The sequence below is a fragment of the Heterocephalus glaber genome, unplaced genomic scaffold, assembly GCF_053883595.1.
Source record: "Heterocephalus glaber isolate CG9 unplaced genomic scaffold, H.glaber_assembly_v1.0 deba00000937, whole genome shotgun sequence".
Classification (NCBI taxonomy): domain Eukaryota; kingdom Metazoa; phylum Chordata; class Mammalia; order Rodentia; family Bathyergidae; genus Heterocephalus; species Heterocephalus glaber.
The window spans coordinates 14,974,368-14,994,486 of record NW_028258173.1 but is presented as its reverse complement, the minus strand read 5'-3'; the positions used below and the strand labels follow the sequence as shown (position 1 = coordinate 14,994,486).

At 50.3% G+C, this 20,119-nt stretch overlaps 1 protein-coding gene across 1 annotated transcript; it reads right to left on the bottom strand.

Annotated features, from left to right (window-relative positions):
- Positions 1-3,855: 3,855 nt before the first annotated feature.
- Cacng1 (calcium voltage-gated channel auxiliary subunit gamma 1) lies at positions 3,856-14,378 on the bottom strand. Its single transcript, XM_004870259.3, has 4 exons — positions 14,029-14,378; positions 6,049-6,123; positions 4,980-5,117; positions 3,856-4,572 (listed from the first exon to the last, which is right to left on the bottom strand). The coding sequence occupies exons 1-4, from the start codon at positions 14,261-14,263 to the stop codon at positions 4,346-4,348; spliced, it is 675 nt and encodes a 224-aa protein (XP_004870316.1). The 5' UTR covers positions 14,264-14,378; the 3' UTR covers positions 3,856-4,345.
- Between the last annotated feature and the right edge of the window lie 5,741 nt (positions 14,379-20,119).

Below are 20,119 nucleotides of genomic sequence, written 5' to 3'. Positions count from 1 at the left end.
GAGGCCAGGGCAGTGGCATCCTAACCAGGCTCCTGACATCATTTAATAGATCCGTTCCACACCATGGGTTTATTAATGCTTTGTCTCCACTTCTGATCTTTTCTGAAAGTGGGCAGGGTATAAATTAGAAATGAATTTGTAAATAAAATATTTGGTCAAAATTGGACAAGTTACAGTGGCAGGGGAAATATTGCAATAGAATGTGATTAAAATGTGTCCCCTCATTTCTTGGGGTAGCGAGAGAGAGAGGCCAAAGGAACACAGAGATCCTTGAAATTCCCATTTCAAGGAAGAATGAAGAGCCCTGCCAGTTGGGTAGTGCCTACTGTGTGTTAGCCAAAGACAGTGGGACGACTCATTCCTGCCAGTTACCACGAGTTCTTGGCAGTTCCTGGCAAGGGGTCCTGGTCAGACAGGAAGTGAATGGCAGCCTTGGCTCTCATTGCTGCTTGCTGCCAGTTAACCAGGTGACAGTGAGCAACCCTCCTTGGATCCTGTTTTCTCTACACAGTGGGGATAATTAAACTTCTAGTGACACACTGAGCCATAGGAGTATGACGCATAAGTAAAAAAGTCAGTAAAAATCTCCATTAAAAAATTTTTTTTTCCAAGTCAAAAATTATATTATACCTTTTTCCTGATCAGGGTTGTATGGTAACATGTAGATTTAACTAGCATCCATTTAAAATTTTGATATTAGGGCTGAGGATGTAGTCTGCCTGGCAAGCACAAGGTCCTGAGTTTGATCCTTGGTACCGGAAAAAAAATGTTAAAATTTTGATATTGTATTTATTGTGGATACTTGGCATAAATTTTAACTTAAAAATCCCTCTTGGTATATATAAAAATTGAAAGCAGGGATTCAAACAGATATCTGAATATTTCTGTTCATAGCAGTATTATTCCAGTGGTCAACAGCTGGAAATAACCTAAGTGTCCAGCCATGGAGGAATTATTATAAACCAGGTGTGGTGTATGTATACAGTGGAATATTATTCAGCCTTAAAAAGGAAGGAAATTCTGACACATGCTGCAAGATGAACTTTGGGGAGGTTGTGCTGAGTGAAGTAAGCCAGACACAAAAGGACAAATACTACATGAGTCCACTTCTGTGAGCTCCCTAGAGTACATATTCATAGAGACAGGAGAGAGAGTGTGGGAGCCAGGGGCTGGGGATGGCTGAGGATGGTTGAGTTCTTACTTCATGAGCAGAGAGTTTCAGTTTGGGAAGATGAAAAGAGTTCTGCAGATGGATGGTGGTAATTGGTGTGTAATGATGAATGTACTTATCACTACTGAATTGTACACTGAAAAATGGTTATGGTGGTAATTTTATGTCATGTGCATTTTACCACAATTAAAACAAGTATAGAACTTAAATATGATTTACTTCATGACTGAACTGCTTACTCAGGCTCTGTTAACTTCTGTGTTTTATGGAAGGAAGACAATGCATAAGAAATGCTAAGGAAGGGCCGGGGATTTAGCTCAGTGGTTTCGCCGCCTGCTGCGCAAGCGCAAGGACCGGAGTTCGATCCCCGGTACCAAAAAAAGAAAAAAGAAAGAAAGAAATGCTGAGGAAGTGTTCTGGACTCTCCAGCGTGGTAACTGTTGAATTCACGCATGCCCAAGCAAGAGATGAGAAGCGGTGGGTTTCTGAGCTAAGCACGGGCTCTGGACCATGCCGCTGCACCGTGGTTTTGCAGGCTCAGCCAGACTTGACAGGAGTCCTGCCAGCAAACAGCAGTTGGAAGATTGGAATGCAGAGGAGATTTCCCTCGGTGGACTGGCTCATTTGTTCGCTTGTTGGCTTTATGCATTTCTCTCCCGAATGCGTGGCAGTCTGGCCGCCACCCTCGTCCCTTTTATCTGCGTCCTGGTCCGGGTGCACCAGAGCCACTCTCAATGAAGTGAAAACTCTGGGAAGCCACATGGACTCTGTTCCGTAGCTGTTCCACTCAGAAGCCATGAGGAAGCTGGGTTTGGTGGCACACACCTATAATCCCAACGCTCTGGGAAGCAGAGGCAGGAAGATTGCAAGTTTAAACCCAGCCCAGGCCACTTAGTGATTTAGCAAGACCTATCTCAAAAGCAAAAAAAAACCGGCTGGGGTTGTAGCTCAGTTCGAAGGCTTTTGGGCTCAATCCCCGGTACCACACAAACAAACAAAAGCCAGAAACGGGAAGTCATGTGGAACATAGGAAGCACACCAGTCTGCTTCTGCTAACAGTGAAAATAATAAAACATAATAAAAAGATGACAATACCAACCTTTCAAAGGTTTTGGGACGAAGCCATCTATCTTCCTTCTTGCTCACAAACTGTGGCCCCAGTGGCCTGGCTGGGCAGTACTTGCACATCTGTGTTCTCCTCGTCCTGGAGCAGGTTTGCTCCCACTCTGGGACAGTCTGCTGATGTTGGCTGTGTGACCACAGACACTGGCACAACCCCTGCCAGGTCTCTGCAGCATCCACACCTCGACTTCCCATGGTTTAGATTCTTGGCATCAGCCCCTTCTCTCCTTCAACCTTTTTGCATTTCCGAACCATGGGCCACACTTTCTGCTCAGTCCCTAACTCGAAAGCAGGATGGGCCGTTTCTGTCCACCCTAGGCTGCACAGCCAGCCCAGCCCCACCTCAAACCTGCCCAGGTGCCTCCAGGCCCACACCCTTCCTTCTAGATTGTCTCGTGCGCAGGCACATGAAAGAATAAACCAATGTCTCTCTCTTTTTTTGTATCAGGGAACTGAATCCAGGGAGGGCCTTTGAACTGAGCTACATCCCCAGTCATTTTTTATTTTTCATTTGGGGACAGGGTCTCAAGAAGTCCTTAAATTGCCCAGGCTGTGATTCTCTTGCCTCAGCCTCTCAAGAGTGCTGAGATTCCAGGTGTGGACCACCACGCCCAGCTCCATCTCTGTATCTTTTGCTGATGGGAACTGCAGGGTTTGAATAGACTGACTGTGGCCTGTACAGTTCTTTGCAAGAGCATCAGGAACCACTTTCCAGAAAGAGCCAGATAGCAGGTTTGGGCTTTGCAGGGCAAACCCCTCTGATGAATCTGCTCAACACTGCCGTTCTGGTGAAGCAGCCACATGGTACACCCATAGGGACACGCCTGGCTGTATGCCAATAAAATGTTATTTATGGACACTAAAATTTGAATCTCATAATTTTCATGTGTCATGAGATAGTTTTGGTATTTGTAATACATTCTTTTGATTTTGTAAAAGTCATTACAGCTGTGAAAACCACTGTTAGCTTGCAGGCCACACAAGAGGCAGTGGACCAGCTTTGTCCCACAGACTGAGGTTTGCCAACCCCAGCCCTGGCAGAATGAGCTCCAAATAGGACTGTGGTGTTCACAGCAAGAACCATGAGGGTCCTGTCTGCCAGCCACATCTGCTTTCTGTTTCTGAGGTCCAGGTAGTTACAGTGGGGTTTGGGGAGGACGAGGAGCTCAAATGATGTCGCACCGCATGGCCCTGTGTCTCTAACCTCTAAGCCCTGCTTCCTGGTGTTCTTTGCAGAAAAATCCAGCATAAGAAACCAGAGCCCTGTGGCTGGGCTGCTTCAGCACTTCATTGGCACTGGATTCTTAGCGTGCCTGACTCTAGAAATACCCCTCCTATTTTTAACACCCTTGCCTACTCAAGAGGGTTTCCAGTTTCATCCCAAACAATCCCAGGGCCCAGACATACAAGTTGGAATTCAGAACCTATACGCCACATTGGTTCTCTTCTCCTCTCCACCCCTCCCCGCAAACATCATCACTGTCCCTGGGGACACATCTTCCTCTGGGGTCTGGGGCCCTCGGGCTGCGGCCTGAATCCAACCAATTGCTATGCAAGGCGCAAGGAAAAAAGGGTTTTCTGAGAGCTTTTATTTCAAACCACAGTCAGATTCTACCCAGTTAAAAATGCCCCTTAGGGCTCCTGGATACCAAGGAAGGATATTTATTTTGTCACGGAGGAAAGAGGTACTGGCTCTCTACACAGGGGACACCCAGAATGGGTAAAGGAACACAGGCTGTCCCTGAAAGGTTGTTAAAGACCATAGGAGCCAGCTTATCATAGGCAGCGGGCACAGCGGGGACAACCTTACGCCCTCTAGAAGGTGGGGGCCCTCCAAACACTTGTGCACCTGCTGGCTTTTCTCCCTCCAACCCTGGGCAGGTCTGGCTCATGTCCACTTTCTCATGAGAGGAGCTTGTTGCAGCCCAAAGAGTCGCTTAGAGAGGGGAAGCAGCCCACAGCTGTTGCAGGTAGGGCAGAGGGGAAGGGGCAGATGTGAAACTCCTGCCTCCTCTCTAGAAGGTTCTGGGCTGGGACTAAGCTTCCCGAGGTCTAGTGCTCAGGTTCCGCATCCATGCAGGACTCCCAGGGGTTCTGGGGCATTCGAGGCAGGGAGAAGAGCAGGAGGGCAATGCCACCGAGGAAGAGCAGGATGAAGGCGGCACAGGCGCAGGCAAAGGACCAGGAGTAGAAGTACTTGATCCAGACAGTGTCCTCACTGTCAATCATGCGCTTCACCGACTGCCGCAGGACCTCCACTGAGACCAAGATGCAGAGCCCTGGGGACAGACCCAGGGGCATTCAGGAGCCGAGGGCACTGCTGCTACCACCCCCAGTCTGCCGGGCCTACAGCTACTGCGTGGGGGAGAAGGTAGTGACTTTGGCCTGGTTGAGGCAGGGAGGGGTGACTGGGAACCTGCAAGACCCCCCCCACCCCATGCTGTGGTCATGTCCTGCCGGAAGGCTGCCATGAGATGGACCACATTTCCTCCCGTCTTTTGGTTAATTGCTCTCTCGGAAATTTCCTCAGTGCCTGGAGGATAGCGTCATTGTGCAAAATGGATGGAATAGCAATATCTTTCTCTCTTCCAGGGCTCCTGGGGTCACTGAGGACCCAGCCAAGTTTGTCTCTGCTCAAGCCCTGAGGTAGGTGTGAGCGCAGAGGGGGACCCGGGACATCATCTACCTGCAAAGGCGTAGAACATAGATGCTGGCCGCAGTAGGTAATCCCGCTTCTTGCGGAAGGACAGGAGCGTGCAGATGGTGCCCACAATGATGAAGCCAAGGCTGAAGATGCCGATGGCCGCTGCTGAGATGCTGTATTCTGAAAAACGGAGGGGGCTTCAGGCATGGGGCTCATCCCCACTGGCTGGTTGTACCTTTAGCCAGACTAGTGACAATTCCCATTTCACACCTGACTGAGACTCACTCAGTCACACTTGGGGAAGGGCTGCAGTCAGGGGTTAACAGGACTTATCCAACCCACCCCCTCCCCTGGGGCAGAGGCCGGGGCAGGAGGTGGAGAGGCTTGTGGCCAGAGTCTTTTCTAGAGCAGAGATCTTCCTCCAAGTGACAGGCAGAGGAGGCACTGAGGCGTGGGAGGTATGACAAGGGACTTCTAGAAGAACAGAGTGTGGGTGTTACTTAGCATGTGTGAAGGTGTGTGAGGGTGTCTCCTAGTGCTGTACGAGAGATCTGCTGGTGTGTGTGTGTGTGTGTGTGTGCACATGTGCACGCGCCTGTCTGAGTAGGCACATGCACACTATGTGCAGCCATCCACGCATGTGCAGGCCTGGTCTGAACACCGCACCGCGTGTGCCTCTGAGCTCCATCTTGTGAAGGAGCACAACGGTTCCTCCTGGTTCCCAGGGCATGATTTATACATGAGGGACTTGACTGTTCCCCTGCATGTATGGACCCAGTCCCAACCCCCAAAACCTTCTCTAGGACTCTGACCACTTGTTCCGTTTTCTTAGCTCCTGTCACAGCAGCCTGCCCCAGGCTGTGTTGGAAAACATGCTCCTGCCGAAACTTAGAGCTACCAGGAAATGTCTTCTTTACTAGCTGTCCTCAGTGCCGATGAACATGCTCTGGGCACCTAGAGAGGGTTGCTGCCATTTGTGGCCCCAGAACGGGGAGGTGGCAGGCTGCTCAAGTGCAGCAGGGGAAGTCAGCACTTTTCTGACTCCCTGGCTCAGCAGTGTGTGACAGCAGTCGCTTCACACTACCCGCTCCCTTGTCTGCTGCGGGCTCACCCTTCTGAGTGGTGAATTCGAAGATCTCCGAGCTCTCGCCTGGGTTGAAATGTCTGAAGTAGGAACAGTTCTTCTCTGCAAAGAAGGGAGACAGCCTGTGAGTTGGGATAAAGGACCAGAAGCCAGGACAGAGGCACAGAGAGAACGTGGCACCATCCTACTGGCGCAGAGGAGACTGCTGGCCAGCTCTCTTCCCCCAAATCCTGAATCTGGGCCAAAACACTTCTCTGACGCTTTGAAGAACATTTCAGCAGGATAATGGGGTTGCATAAGAAGCTAGGCAGTCCTCAGGGAGCAAAGACTGCAGGAGTTGATGGGGCAGACAGCATGTGACTAAGGCAGATAGGGTAACCAAGGGGGAGGCTCACGTCATTTGTCAGAAGAGCAGAGTACACGAGTAACCACAAAGAACCTAACAGCCAGGCCGATGCCTCTCCCCAAGGGACACTGGGCAATGCCTGGAGACATTTTGATACAGAATAGGATATTCCTGGCATCTAGTAAGTAGAAGCCAGGGATCCTACAAATACCCAGGACGCCCCCCCCCTCACCCCAACATAGAATCATCCCGCCCCAAACGTCATTAGTGTCTAGGCTGAGGCTTGGGACCAACCCAAAATCTAGAGCTGTGTTTCTTGTCAGACTCCAGGCCTGCCCTGATTCTCTGGGAGTTGTAGGAAGCAGCATTTTTTGAAAGCATTTCAGGAGATTCTGATGCTCAGCCAGGTTGGGAACCCCCGCTGGGGGCCTCTTAAAATGCCCTGCAAGGGCCGCTAAAGAACCTCCTTCTGAAGGCTGAATTCTGACTGTCTCATTTCATCAGACCTGTAGGGAACAGGGAAAGGGGACGTTACTAGAACCTCTGCAGTAAGTCCTAGTCTTCTGTGAGCCACGGCAGCACAAGGCAAATTACAGGAAAGGTAGACAAATGAGACTGAGAAGAAGCTGAGCTTTGGGTCTGATCAGTGCTGCTCTGGGCGGCAAAGACGAAAGACCCCAGCTTACCACACCTTTTATTCAGTACATCGGGAGAAACAGATGTAACAAATGACTTGCAGAGAGTTCAGTACATCCTGCGTAAATACGATGTAACAATCCAAGATCAAGGAGGAACTGAGTAGATGTTTGTTCCTCCCAGGATGTTTTCAGCTCCCCGGATGTTTCTTGTCCTGGAGAATCACAGCATCACCGGATCATTGAGGTCTCAGTTGGGACCGGAGGCCAAAATGGAATTATGTCTCAGAATTCTATAGCTGGGCTGTAGGCAGGAGAACTAGGCTAACCAAATGATTTTACCCTAAAATTATGTAGCATTGCTCCCAACACAGACCTGCAGGGCCTGTGCCTGGGTGCAGCCCAGACACGAGCTTCCCTGGTGAGCTTCCTGGTCCACCTGATCATTGTCATAAAAGCCACAGAAGGTCTGGGGACAATAGGACCCCAAATCTGGATTTGATGGGGAGACAAGAGAGAGGTTCAGCACAAAGAAATTCACACTAATTTTAAATATAATTCACTTGCATTTTCCCCTTTAGTCTCTGTCTCGTAACTAGACATACCATGACATCCAAATAAAGTCTTATCGGTTGCTGAATATGTTTAATATTCTTCACTACTGATTTAGGAACTTGCTGAATGGATTGTTTTATATTATTTTATGTTTCTTTTTTTAAAAAACTATATTAGATTTCTTTTTATTTGTGTGAGGCCCTTCATTGATTTCTTTTTCTTGTGGGCCCAAGACCCTCAATAGAAAAACATCTCTGCCTTTAGTGTAAATGGAATTTGGAATTCATGCTTCACCTTTAGGCTCCATATGCATGATCAGAAGGAGGCGGATGCCCAGTTGCTTCTGAAAATCTACCCCAGGGGCTACCAAAGTCACATTTTTTGTGTTTTTTTTGGTACCAGGGATCAAACTCGGGTCCTTGTGCTTGCGCAGCAGGCGGCGAAACCACTGAGCTAAATCCCCGGCCCAAAGTCACGGCTTTTGTTGGGATGAAAGCTTCCTTCTGTCTGGCTGCATCATCTGATTGCCACTTTTCCTGTGTTTCCTACTCTTTCCCCCTCCTCCAGAATCAGGGCTGCTGCCTGTCCCAAGCTTCAGGAAGGAGACGATGCTGGCGTTGGAGCCCGGGGTAGCAGTTCCGAGCAGTGAAGAGCCTCCTCTGTGAGCATCTATATTTAAATCATTTTCCTTCCGAGCTGAGTTACCTGGAATGCCTGACGGCTGGTGGTGATGTCAGATCAATCCTGTGTTTTTCTGTCTCCCAGCCCCCACTGCTATTTTAAAGCATAATGTGAACCTCTTATATTTGTTAGATTATTAGCTGTAGATTCTCTTTAGTCTCCGCTTCAAAACAGCTCAAGCGATGTCATAAGTCTCCCAGAGTCTCTCTCTGGACAAAGGAACATTTCTGTTTCGTTCTTTAAGAGCCAATTTCAGTTGTCATTGAAAATCCTCTGAGAAGAATTGAGTGCATTCAAGTGTATTTCACGGTCAGCTGCCTCCCTGGCTTCTCGCTATCTGTGAGTTAAAAGCCTTCCGAGCTGGGGGCTGAGTCCAGGCCACCTCGAAGGTGTAGCCAGGCACAGCTGAGTGGTCCTTCTGGGCTGCTGAGATGACTCGCTGAGGGAGCCTTTGGAGCAGCCCTTCCGGTACGCACAGGGCTCCCCTCTGGGAACAGGGACTGGCAACTGCTGCTGGGTGTTGGGATAAAAACTCTGAGCTCTGGTGTGCCAGGGTAGGCCAGAGGTCTGTGAGGGTGAGGCTGTGCCCTTTGGAGGGAGTTTTTCCTTGGTGGTCCAGGCACAATGTTTCCCTCGCTCTTTTCCTCTGTGAAATACCCTGAAATGGGGAAGAGGGGACGCCGGGCATCCAGTGGATAAGATTCCTTCTCAGGGCTCTGGAAGCCTGTTTCTCTCTGATGTGACTGGACTTGGGGCCCAAGGATGGCAGCCCGATCTCTCTATCTCTCTGTCATATTCCTTCTCTTCCTCTCTTCCTCCCTTCCTCCCTCTCTCCTCCCTTTCCATTTTTTGTTTGTTTTTTGAGATAGAGTCTCACAGTGTAGTCCAGGCTAGACTTGAACTCACTATGTAGCCCAGGCTGGCCTTGAATTTGGGATCCTCCTGCCTCAGCCCCTCCTGAGTGCTGGAATTATAGGCATGTGCCACTATACCCAGCCCCATTTTCTCTCCTGCACATGAGGAAAGCCTGGCTCCTCTGCCCTGGACCTGGTAGGAGCATCCACTCTAGGCTACATGGCTGCCTATGGGAGACCACAAGCCCCTTCATGGTCCCTAATGGCCCCTAAAGGTGGAGTGGGCATGTCAGATCCACACCTCAATCAGGACAAACCAAGCCAGGCAGCCTCCAGTGTCATTCAAATGAGGCACAGGGTCCTGTCACATGGGCAGACCTTGTGGTGACCTTGTTTTCCCTGTCTTTGCCCCTTTGTCTGGGTAGGTGATGTTTGAGAAGCTGAGCGACAAGGACAAGTTAAAAAGGAAGCCCGTGAGGTAGGCCCTGTGTGGGCCACTGAGTCACAGGCAAGGCGTTTGATGGAGAGGGACAGGGATAATTGTGCAGACTCTGCAGATCCCAAGCCTTCCCGCCGTGCCCCCTGGATTACCCCTGCCACCCCCCGCCCCCCGCCACGCCACGGGTCCATCACCCTTGCACTGACTCCAGGCTGCAGCTGTGCCTCCATAGGCTCCAGCTCCCAAATGGGCCAGGATCCCAACAGCAGGAATATGACTGGGTGACTTAGGACTCTGCGGTTCCTGCAGTCAACTTTGGCTTATTGCAATTTTAATATTGCTATCTCTATCTCTATAAGATTCCTTGGTCTAAAATGTGAAGTGGGTTGTTCCTTTAAAAACATGGTGATCAGCTTTGGGCTTGGCTGGGGATAGGCATATTCTGGTTCCAGAGTCACTGGGCATGCAGAATCATAGCTGGAGCCCCGACGTCAAAGAGCCAGAACACTTGGTGAACGCGAGTGAACAGCAGGTGGCTCTGGGTTATCGCCAAGAATGTGTTAGGTAGCAAGCACCCATCAAAGCCTTGGCTATATTAAAAAATAATTTGATTTGTGCAAAACCCGAGGGAGGGAGTGCTTTAGGGATGGGAAGAAAGTTCTTACTTGGATCAATACCAATGTTATCTTCAGCCTTTTTGTAGAAAATGCTCCCTCCGTTCTTGACAGCAGCAGTTTCCATGTCGCTATCTGTTCCTGCCCCAACTGAAGAATTGTATAAGACTAACAGGAGAAATCCCCAGACCTGAGCCTGGAGCTCAGAGCATTACTCCTCAGTGGGCGGAGTCTAGCTATGACCTTGGCCTCCAGTCTGGGCTCACATGGGTGGTGAAGGGATCCCCTGAAATTCGTGGGGTCAGGGGTACCCTGCCCCACTCCCTGCACAAGACTGAAGGAGAAGCTGGGCCACTAGGGAAGTGGGGCACTGGGGCAGGCTGCTGTCTTGCCTAAAAAGGTCAAGCCTGAAAGAAGCAAAGACAGGGACAGCTCTCTGGGGACTCACCTAGGCCTTTCAGACAATTTGGGAGGCTTTTGGCCATTATTTTCCCACACATTTCCTGTTCCTTTCTTGCTCCTTCCTCTTCTGGGATTCCCATTATGTCTCTGAAGCTCTGTTCATTTTTAAAATTATTTCTTCTGTCTGTTCCCCAGAATGACTAATCTCAATTGACCTATCTTCAAGTTCTTAGACTTTTTTCTTTTGCCTGCTTGCATCTGCTCTTGAGCCCCTCCATTGAAATTTTCAACTCTGGAATTTCTCCTGGAGAAATTCCTTTAAAAATAATTTTGACCCTTTTTTTTTTTTTTTTTGGTACTGGACTTCGAACGTGGGTCCTTGTGTTTTCAAAACAGGCGGCAGAACCACTGAGCTAAATCCCCGGCTAATTTTGATCCTTTTATTGATATTATCTATTTCATGAAATATCATTCTTTAGTTCTTTAGATATGGTTTCTTTCAGTTCTTAGAATATATTTAAAATAGCAGATTTAAGATATTCACTAAGCCCAGTATCTGGTTTGGTAACATTTCAGAACTAATTTTGTAAAGTCTGTATTCCTTGTCATGTGTGACCACTTACATCTCTGTTCCATTAGCTTAGTGGTCAGTTAACAAGTTTCCTAAAATGTCTGGAACCAACACATCGGCTAATCACTGTGCACACCCACTGCCTTTTAGATTCCCAGGAATATACTGAAGCTCTTAAAAGCCACTTAGGGATGTCTCATTCTCCAGCTTTTTGGCTGACCTATCATTTCCCTCAACTGTTATCTCAGACTGCCATGATGTTAAACAGTTATCTCTAATTGTTTTAAGTGTCCCTTGGGAGACACTTTGCACTGGATAAGCTGAGAGATAGGTCAGTTAAAGACAACTTTGCAAGTGGGGACTTCTAGGGGATGACCAGCTGGGTCAGATAATGGCGCACTCTGAACAGGGCTGTGAAAGAGATGCAGCCCCATTCTGTCCTCAGACTGGCCGCCAGGCTGCTGGTCTTCGCTGACCATGGGATATTGGTTTTCAAACATAAGGTAGAACTAGGGAAGGGGAGAGGGAGTACAGCCAAGTTAAAACATCATAAATTCACTGTTTCTCCTGAGAGTCACCCATTTTTCTTGAATAAGCACTTGCTGGGTGGCTAGGTTTGGGTTAATTTCCTGGTTTCTGAAAATGTGAAATATGACAGTTTTGGGTTTGTTTTTTTTTGCCACCATTCTCATTGCTTTGATGGAGCAGAAAAATTTTGGAAGGGAGTTCTTTTTTTTTTTTGTTACCGGGGATTGAACTTGGGTCCTTTCGTTTGTGAGGCAGGTGTCTGAACCACTGAACTAAATCCCCGGCCTGGAAGGGAGTTCTTAACTGTCGTTTTTTTCTGATGTTATTCAACTTTAATATAGATAAATCACTGCAATATTTGGCTCATGTGCTACATTGTGTGCCATTATTGTAATTGTTGTTAATATTAAATGAGAGAACAAAGCTAGGCATGGTGGTGCACACCTGTAATCCTAGAACCCAGGAGGCTGAGGCAGGAGGATTGCTGTGAGTTTGAGGCCAGACCCTGTCTCAGAAAAATCAAGTAAAATCAAGTAAATGAGAGAACTTGGATAAACCATCTTCCTCTCTCCAGAGGAGAGTGGTCCCAGGGAAAGCAGAAAGGGTGGATAGAGTAGGGAAAAGATGTTCATTTGTAGAGAAAACAGACAGGAAAAGGCAGGAACATGCTTGGAAAGTGCTCAGGGTCACAAGTGTGGGAACTGTGATTCACGGCTGGACTAGGGTGAGAAGGCCAGCACACAGACCGACTGCTGGGCCTCCAGGCCAGGCAGTGCCTGCCGGTCCCTTGCACCTGGCCCTCTTGCTTGTCTTTTCCCTGCGTGGTTTCTGTTCAGCACTCTCCTCATCTGCTCTGACTTTAAAAAGCAGAAGGCTTCAAGGACAGGTGTACAGGACCATAATGTGCATTCCTATGCATGGTCACTGGAGAACCTGCCTCGCCCTGCTCTGCCCTGCTCTGCCCTGCTCGGCCCAGGGCGTTGGCTGGATGATGCATCTGTTTATGAGTGTGTAGCAGCAGCCAAGGGCGTGGGCATCTGGACTATGTGATACCCTTCGAGCACTTGCCCACGCCTGTCAAAGCCCTCCACCCCAGGACTCAGTGTTTCCAAGACAGCTGGGTATTTACGAGTCTCTGTGTACCCAGCAGGGGTGAGTGAGGCTGGGGTACCCTGAAGCAAGCAGCGGCGAGGAAGAAAAAAGAGAGGAGCAGAATATGGGGTTTGGGCTCTTCGTCCTACATGCAGACTGCAAGATCTTTTGGGCTCAGCACTGATGCTCTTGAAGGGTGGATTTCAAGGAATAGCTGGTCTGATAATAGAAAGAAACACTTCTGAACATCAAGAGGGAAGTCATGCATACCCTGGCTACTGCCACCTAGAAGACACGACTGCAAGCACCACATGGGATCTTATGCTGCTGGGCCTGAGTTCTGTATTTTATAGAGGAGGAAGCCGAGGCTGAGATGAACCTCGTCACCCCCTAATAGTCAGGGGGGTGGTGGGAGATGGGGGTGAGAACCAGGCCCGATTCTCCATCAAGTGCTCTTTCATCCAGGCCACGCTTCCTTCACATGTCCTGAGGGGTCCATGTTTGCAGAATAGAGATCGGTCAGGCTCATGTAGGCTTCCTAGGCAAGGAGCTCACCTGTAAGTTGGCTGGGTCACATGGTAGCAAATCAAGGATTACCCTGAAATTCCAGGCATTTTAAGGAAAGCTGAGCAGCTCTAAGCAGCCTGAGCTAAGGGAAGGCTGCGCAGATGGACTGTGGGTTTTTACAAGGCAGGTGGCTTGTCGCAGCCATGTTCTGCCTCATAGACATGTGCCTGTGCTGTCGCTCCAGGCCCTGCACCCAGAAGGGCCCCATGCCTTCTTTCAAGCTCTGCTGTTACTGCTTAACATTCTTGGTAACTGGGAAGAGAGAACACTGTTTTCATTTTGCATGAGACCCCACAAATCCCATAGCAGTCCTGTGTGCCCTCCACGGATCCCACCAGCCTGAGTATACACAGTCACCCAGCCTGTTTCTGCAGGGAGAGAACGGAGCTGGGACACCTGTGAGTGACCACTGCTGGGGCCGGAAGGTCCTAGCCTGGCAGATCTGTCCCTCCTGTTTCTCCTTTCCTGCAATCTGCTCTTGGGGAGAAACCCCAAGCCTCCGCAAGACGGAAGTGACCAGAGACAAATTCCCTGGTTTTACAGCCCGGCTGTGGACACCAGCGCCAGCACCTTTGGTTCTGAGCTTCCTCCCCTTGCAGGGAGGGCTGGATGGCTGCTCAGTTCTGAGGCCGAGAAACCTGCCTCTTCTCCCTTGCGCAACTTCTCTGGGGCAAAGGGAAGGGCAAGAGGCACAGGGAGGGGAATGAGAAGTGGGTACGTTACCCCCAGACAGGGTGAGATGTCTGCAGCCCCTGTCCTCATTGGCATTCACTGCGATGCGTGCGGTGCAAATCCTCCAGAGGCCGAAGTGGGCTGCCTCGCAGGTGGTGTTGTGCTGCTCCATGTGGGGGCTCAGCACGGCCCAGTGGTCAGTCACCACGGCCACCATGGCCAGCACCATGCCCACCAGGATGCAGAAGAGGGTCACACGAACCTTCAGGGACTTGGTCTGGGACATGGTGGTCACTGAAGTCAGGGTTCTCTGAGAAGGGGCAGCGGCGTCTCCTGGGGTAGGTAGCGGCCTGATTAGCGTGGTGGCAGTGGCTTTGGCATGGGGGTGGAAGCTAAGTTTAGTGTGCCTGGCTGAGCCAGAGTGGGCTGGCCTTGGGGCTGAGGGACACTGGATGGGGCTGAGCAGCTGCCCAGACGTGTCAGGGGCCTGAGGAAGGCTTCTATTAATGCTCGCCTCCAGGCGCGTCACCGAGGAAGGCTCTGCTCAGGTTTCAGGGCTTTCTTCTCTCTCCTCTTGGAGACAGAAATACTCTGTAGTGGGGCAAGGAGAGAAGGCTCTAGATGGTGACCGGAAGCCTCTACTACGAGGTGGAGCTGGGAGGGGACAGGGAGGGCCCCTCTTGTTCACCAGGTGTGAGGGCTGAGGGATACTGTGGGGTGAGGGCAGAGAACCCTGGGAGACAGGAAGTGTCTTCATCCTGGGGCTCTGGGTATCCCAGAAACCTCCCTGGGGACCTCAGGGAGACCCCACCGACCTCCCACACAAGCCCCGCTTCATCCCTCCCATCACAGGAAGATTTCCCCTGTGAAATTTCCCAGGCTTGGTCTTCCCTGCTCTGACCCCGCCATGATAAGCTTAGTTTCTTTTCAGTTCTTTTCCCATCCCTGCTATTAGGTCCTGAAGGGAAGCTTCATTTGGGGATAGTACATCTTTAACACCTTTCTGACATTTGCAAACAGCCCTTTGAATTGGGGAGAGACCAGCCCGAAGGGGACAAGGGCCCAAGGGGCCTTGACTACAAGCTGTCTCATAGCAATTTTCAGTTTCATCTTCCATTAAGGGTAGGCAAAACACTTTCCAGTTACGTTTTCACCTATGAAATAAGCACGTACATAAAAATATAGGCCGATTCACAGGCACTGGGTGCACAAATACAGCAGAAAACATATGGAGGTGTGGGACCCCTGCCACGGGTCCTGCCTATTCCACACCCGCCAGGCTGGTCCTGAGGTCCCCGTTCCTATGGCCCTCCTGAGTTCTGCTGTGTCTTCTCTCTCAGGTGAGCAGGGGGCCCTCTTTCTGAGTCCAAGAAGTTGACACAGAACCAGAAATAGATCTCTGAACTGGGCAGGATCTTGAGCTTCAAAATCCAGGCCTCAGGTTGGTAGAGGTTATAGGAAGACTCTGCCCGTGAGCAGAGAAGCATTCAGGCATCCAACCTTGGACTCACAGAATCCACACGCTAATGCTAACTGTGATAACAGCCTGATTTTTTTGCCTCCAGTACTGGATTGAACCCAGGGCTTTCACACTGAATTACATCCAAGCCCTTCCATTTTTAAAAATTTTGAGACAAGGTCTCAGTCACTAAATTGTCCAGGCTGGGCTCAAACTTTCCACCCTCCTGCTTCAGCTTCCTGGAGTACTGGGATTACAGGTTTGTGGCACCATGCCCAGCTACAACAGCTCATTTTCAGTGAGTGCTCATTGTCTACCAAGAGGTCTGCTAAGCCTTTACATGTCATCAGAGTTAATCTTTTTTTTTTTTTTTTTTGAGACAGGGCTCGCTATGTAATTCAGGCTGGCCTTGAACTCACTACATAGCTCAGACTGGCTTTGAACTCAGGGCAATCCTCCTGCCTCAGCCTCCCAAGCACTGGGATTATAGGTGTGCGGCACCAAGCTTGACCATGAAAGTTAATTTTCACACTAATCCATCAGTGAGAACACAGAGGCTAAGAGATAGGCTGTGTGACATGTCCAACGTCACACAGCAAGGAAATGGTGAGGCCCAGTACCACAGTCCATAGCCCACTCTCTGAACCAGGGATCACAGCTGGGAGAAACCTTCAAGATCCATTGTGAGCCAAGGGGAATCCACAACCCAGAGAAAAAAATGTAAGCCAGGACTGGGCAGCGAATAGGCACCAGAACTGAGCGGAGACTCCAGCCATAAACTGGTGTTCGTGCTATTCCATCTCAACCTTCATTTTAATGAAACTAGCCTCCACCAGATAATAATCTCCAAAACCTCTCTCTAAACATTCTTCCTCTCTCCTTTCCTCCCTTGCTGCTCCCCACCCTGTGTTCCTAGTGGAGGCCAATCCATCAGAGCCAAGTGCTGACTGACCTGCAGACTCCTGCCACAGACCCTGTGAGGCTCAGTGACAGTGTGTGCCTGGGAGATGAATCCCCTCCCTGGAGAACTTCCGGATTTGGGAATGTGGCACAGACAGTCCTTTGCGCTGCTTGTGTAGACCCAGTTTCTGAAACCAGGAAGCTGGGGCTCTTGGGGATGCTGGGCAGCCTGGGGGAGACCTACTGTGTGCCAGGGACCCTAGTAAAGTTGCAGTCAGGGAGCCAGAAGATGGTTCTAGTGTTTTTAAGACACCACATCTTGAAAGAAGCTATTTAATTGTATCCTTACAAGTCAGTGGGGGTCATTTGAAGAAATACAAATGTATTCTGGATTTTCTGGTGTGGTGGGCACCCTGGGCTCCTGCTGCTGTCTCTGGAGGTCTTGGAAAATGCCCTGAGGTGACGTGGCACGTGGGCTCACTCAGTGGTGGCCATGATGACACTGTGGGCCAACAAAGAAGCCAGGCCTCCCTCAAGGAGGGCAGCTATGGGGCAACTCTTGCCACGCTTTCCCACGGCAGGGGGCCAGGTCTGTGCCAAATCCTCCGACCCAGCATGAGTGGGAGCATTAAACTTTGATGGCCTTTTCCTTTTGAAGCCCTTTGTGGAGGCCATGCCACTTTGCTGGCAGCTCTAGCGATTGCAGGCTGGTCTCCTTTCTCTTCCCTGTTTCCTAAATCTCCTCAAATAGACCTTTTCTGCTCACAAGGCTGCCATCAGGCTGTGCCTTTGCACCTCGAGGGCCTTACCGGGCCAGGAAGGGGGTGAGCAGCCATGATGACAAGCATCTGCCGGGAGCCAGGGTGGGCTATAGCCGTAAGGTCCCCTCGATGCTGCACTTCCCGGGGCACTGGGCAGGAGGTGTGGGGAGGCAGCAGGAGAGTGGGCAAAGCTTGGTAGGGACTGAGCCAGCAGCTGGGATCACAGCCTGCTGCCCGCTGTCCAGTGGTGTGGCTTCCACAAGTCCCAGAGCCTCTCTAAACTGCCCTTTCTTCCTGTCAAGTGAGAGCAATGGGCCTGGAGGGGCCAGGATGAGGAGTAGTGACAAAGCATTTTACCAGCTAGTGTGTGACAGGTGCCACAGGCTGAGTGGTGTCCCTGAAATTCCTGTGTTGAAGCCTCCAGTGTGACAGTGTCTGGAGGTAAGGCCTTTGGGGTGAGGGTGAGGGCGGGGTCCTCACGGTGGCATTATAAAAGGCACTCTGTCTCACTGTGCCATGCAAGGACACAGCCAGAAGGCCGCTGTCTGCAATCCGGGGGGGGGGGGGGCTGGCCCCACAGCCTCAGACTCCCAGCCTACACACCTCTGAGAGGATACTTTTCTGCTGCCCAAGACACCCAGCTCATGGCAGCCTGTTATGGCAGCCTGAGTAGCAACTGGTACAGGATGGCTGTGACTACTGTTGCTGCTATTACTGTGTGTGGACTATGGTTGGATAGGTTTTGCCCAATAGACGGTAGGCAAGGGTTCAGAGGCTATGTTATATATTCATTCTAGGTCTACCCTGTGGGCCTACCCTGTCTCCAAACCTAGGCTAGGAATCTCATCTTCATAAATGCTTTTGTGTGAGTGTGTGACACTGGAGACTGAACTCAGGGCCTTGGGGCTGAGCTATATCCCTAGCCCTTTTCATTCTTTAAATTTGAGGCAGTAATCTCACCAAGTTGCCTAGGCAGGACTTGAACTTGCAGTCCTTTGTCTCAGCCTCCCAAGTGCTGGCATGGATGCTTACTGAATGACTGTTGGTTGAATGGATGGATGGATGAACAGAGAATGACAGAAGGGGACAGAAACTCAAACACTTTATTCTCCCAGATGAGCTGAAGGACATTTCCATGTGGTTTAAGGTCACGGGGACCTAAGAAATGGTCCCAGGGGCAGATCTGGGACCACCTGGACTGATGGCTCACTCATCTTTAGGTGCTGAGGCTGTCTTAGGAGGACGTGATCGTTTTCTGTGCAGTCAAATTCAAAAAGAAGCCACCTCCTGAGATCCAACGTTTCCACAATCTTCAAAGTGAGAATGTCACACTCAGCTCCTTCAAAATGAATCTGTTTTCATTTGTCCTAAAAAATTGCTCTTTTCCCAAGAAAGACCAGAATATAATGAAGGAAGGAAAACACTGCTTCCCAGAGGTGAGCTTTATTCTGAAGCCCAGACCAGGGTCAAATAAACATTCTTTGGTAATGAGCTGATCTGATTTTGAGCTCAGGTTTAATTAGGCTGAGGAATGGCTGGAGCGTTTAATTTTAAGATTAAAATAAAGAAGGGAACCCCCCCACCCCGCCGGCTCCCACCCACCCTATCTCCCAGCGCCACTTCATCTCCCCCCTCCATCAGGCTCAGGCTCACAGCCCCTCAGTTCCATGCTGGGAGACTCCAACCAGGGGGCCCCAGATCTGTGCATCACCTGCTCTTCCGGAGCACCCTTCCCTGAGCTCCCAAGGAGGCAGGCAGCTAGACAGCAGATGCAGGTTTAATAAAGCACAGGCCCAGGGCCAGGGATTTAGCTCAGTGGTTCTGCCGCTTGCCTGGAAAGCACAAGGACCCGAGTTTGATCCCCGGTACCAAATAAGTAAATAAATAAATAAACAAACAAACAAACAAAGCACAGGCCCTTCATTCCGCAAAGTAGGAAATGGTGCCTGGCCTCAGGGAAGTTTGGGAAGGGCCTCTTTCCAGCTCACGCACCCCTGACATGCCCTCATCCTGTTCACACCGCCCCACCCCTCTGCCCCAGCAACTCTCCTCTCCCCACTCCCAAGCTTTCTGGAAAACTTTCTGGACAACCCTGATCCCAGGCCCTGAAGCCCTACAGCACCCAAGGCAGGTTAGGCTCCCAGGGACTCCCCCCCACCCCGCAACGCTCCCCACACAGCAAATGATGCGCTCCCAGCCCTTGAAAAGCCCACATGATACTAGGGGGCGCTGAGGGGCTCCCTGGGCAGAACTCACCCAGTGTGGAGAGTATGGGGTGAAGCTCCAGGACAGGACAGGACAGGCTGTGTGCTGGGCCTGCCTCTGGGAGCTCCTGGAGGCCGTGGCTGAGGGAGAGTTCAGAAAGTGCAGCCCGATACTCTTAGGGGAAGAGAGCAGGCCTCACACACGAGGACAAGTGCCTCTTAATGTGGGTCAGGAGTGCCAAACCTATACTTTCATTAAAAGCGTTTCTGTAGCGCAAGGCCTAAATAAAACAGGTCAATTTACAGAAAAAGATGAAATAAACAATTGTATGGGTAATACCTCGAATGTGACAAAAACAGGGCCTGCGTGGGAAGTGGCAGATGTTTGGCACGCAAGGCTTTTGGGGAAAGTGTGGTACTTCCTAGGAGGGCCAGTCGCAGCCCTCAAGCCCAGCTGTGCTGTGGACTGATTGGGCACCTCCCGGAGCCTATGTGCTTGCTCACGCTGCAGGAAGGCAATGTGTGTTTTGTGGGTTATGGTATGAATTAAATGTAATAGTGAATGAATGCATGTACGTGGGGTACGTACATGGAGACAGTAATGTGCATGACCTCACAAGAGAGCCCCTGGGACTTCCAGAGGCAAGGAGTCTGCAGTATTGGTCCTATGGCCTGCGTAGCAGTGGGTGACATCATGTCATTGAGCAGAGCAGAGTGAGAAGAGCGAGAAGAACAGTGATTATCTCTCCACCAAGAGTAACAGGATAGACAAGCATGTGGAGATCCTTGTTGACCATCTTCCTCATGACTCTCCCTCT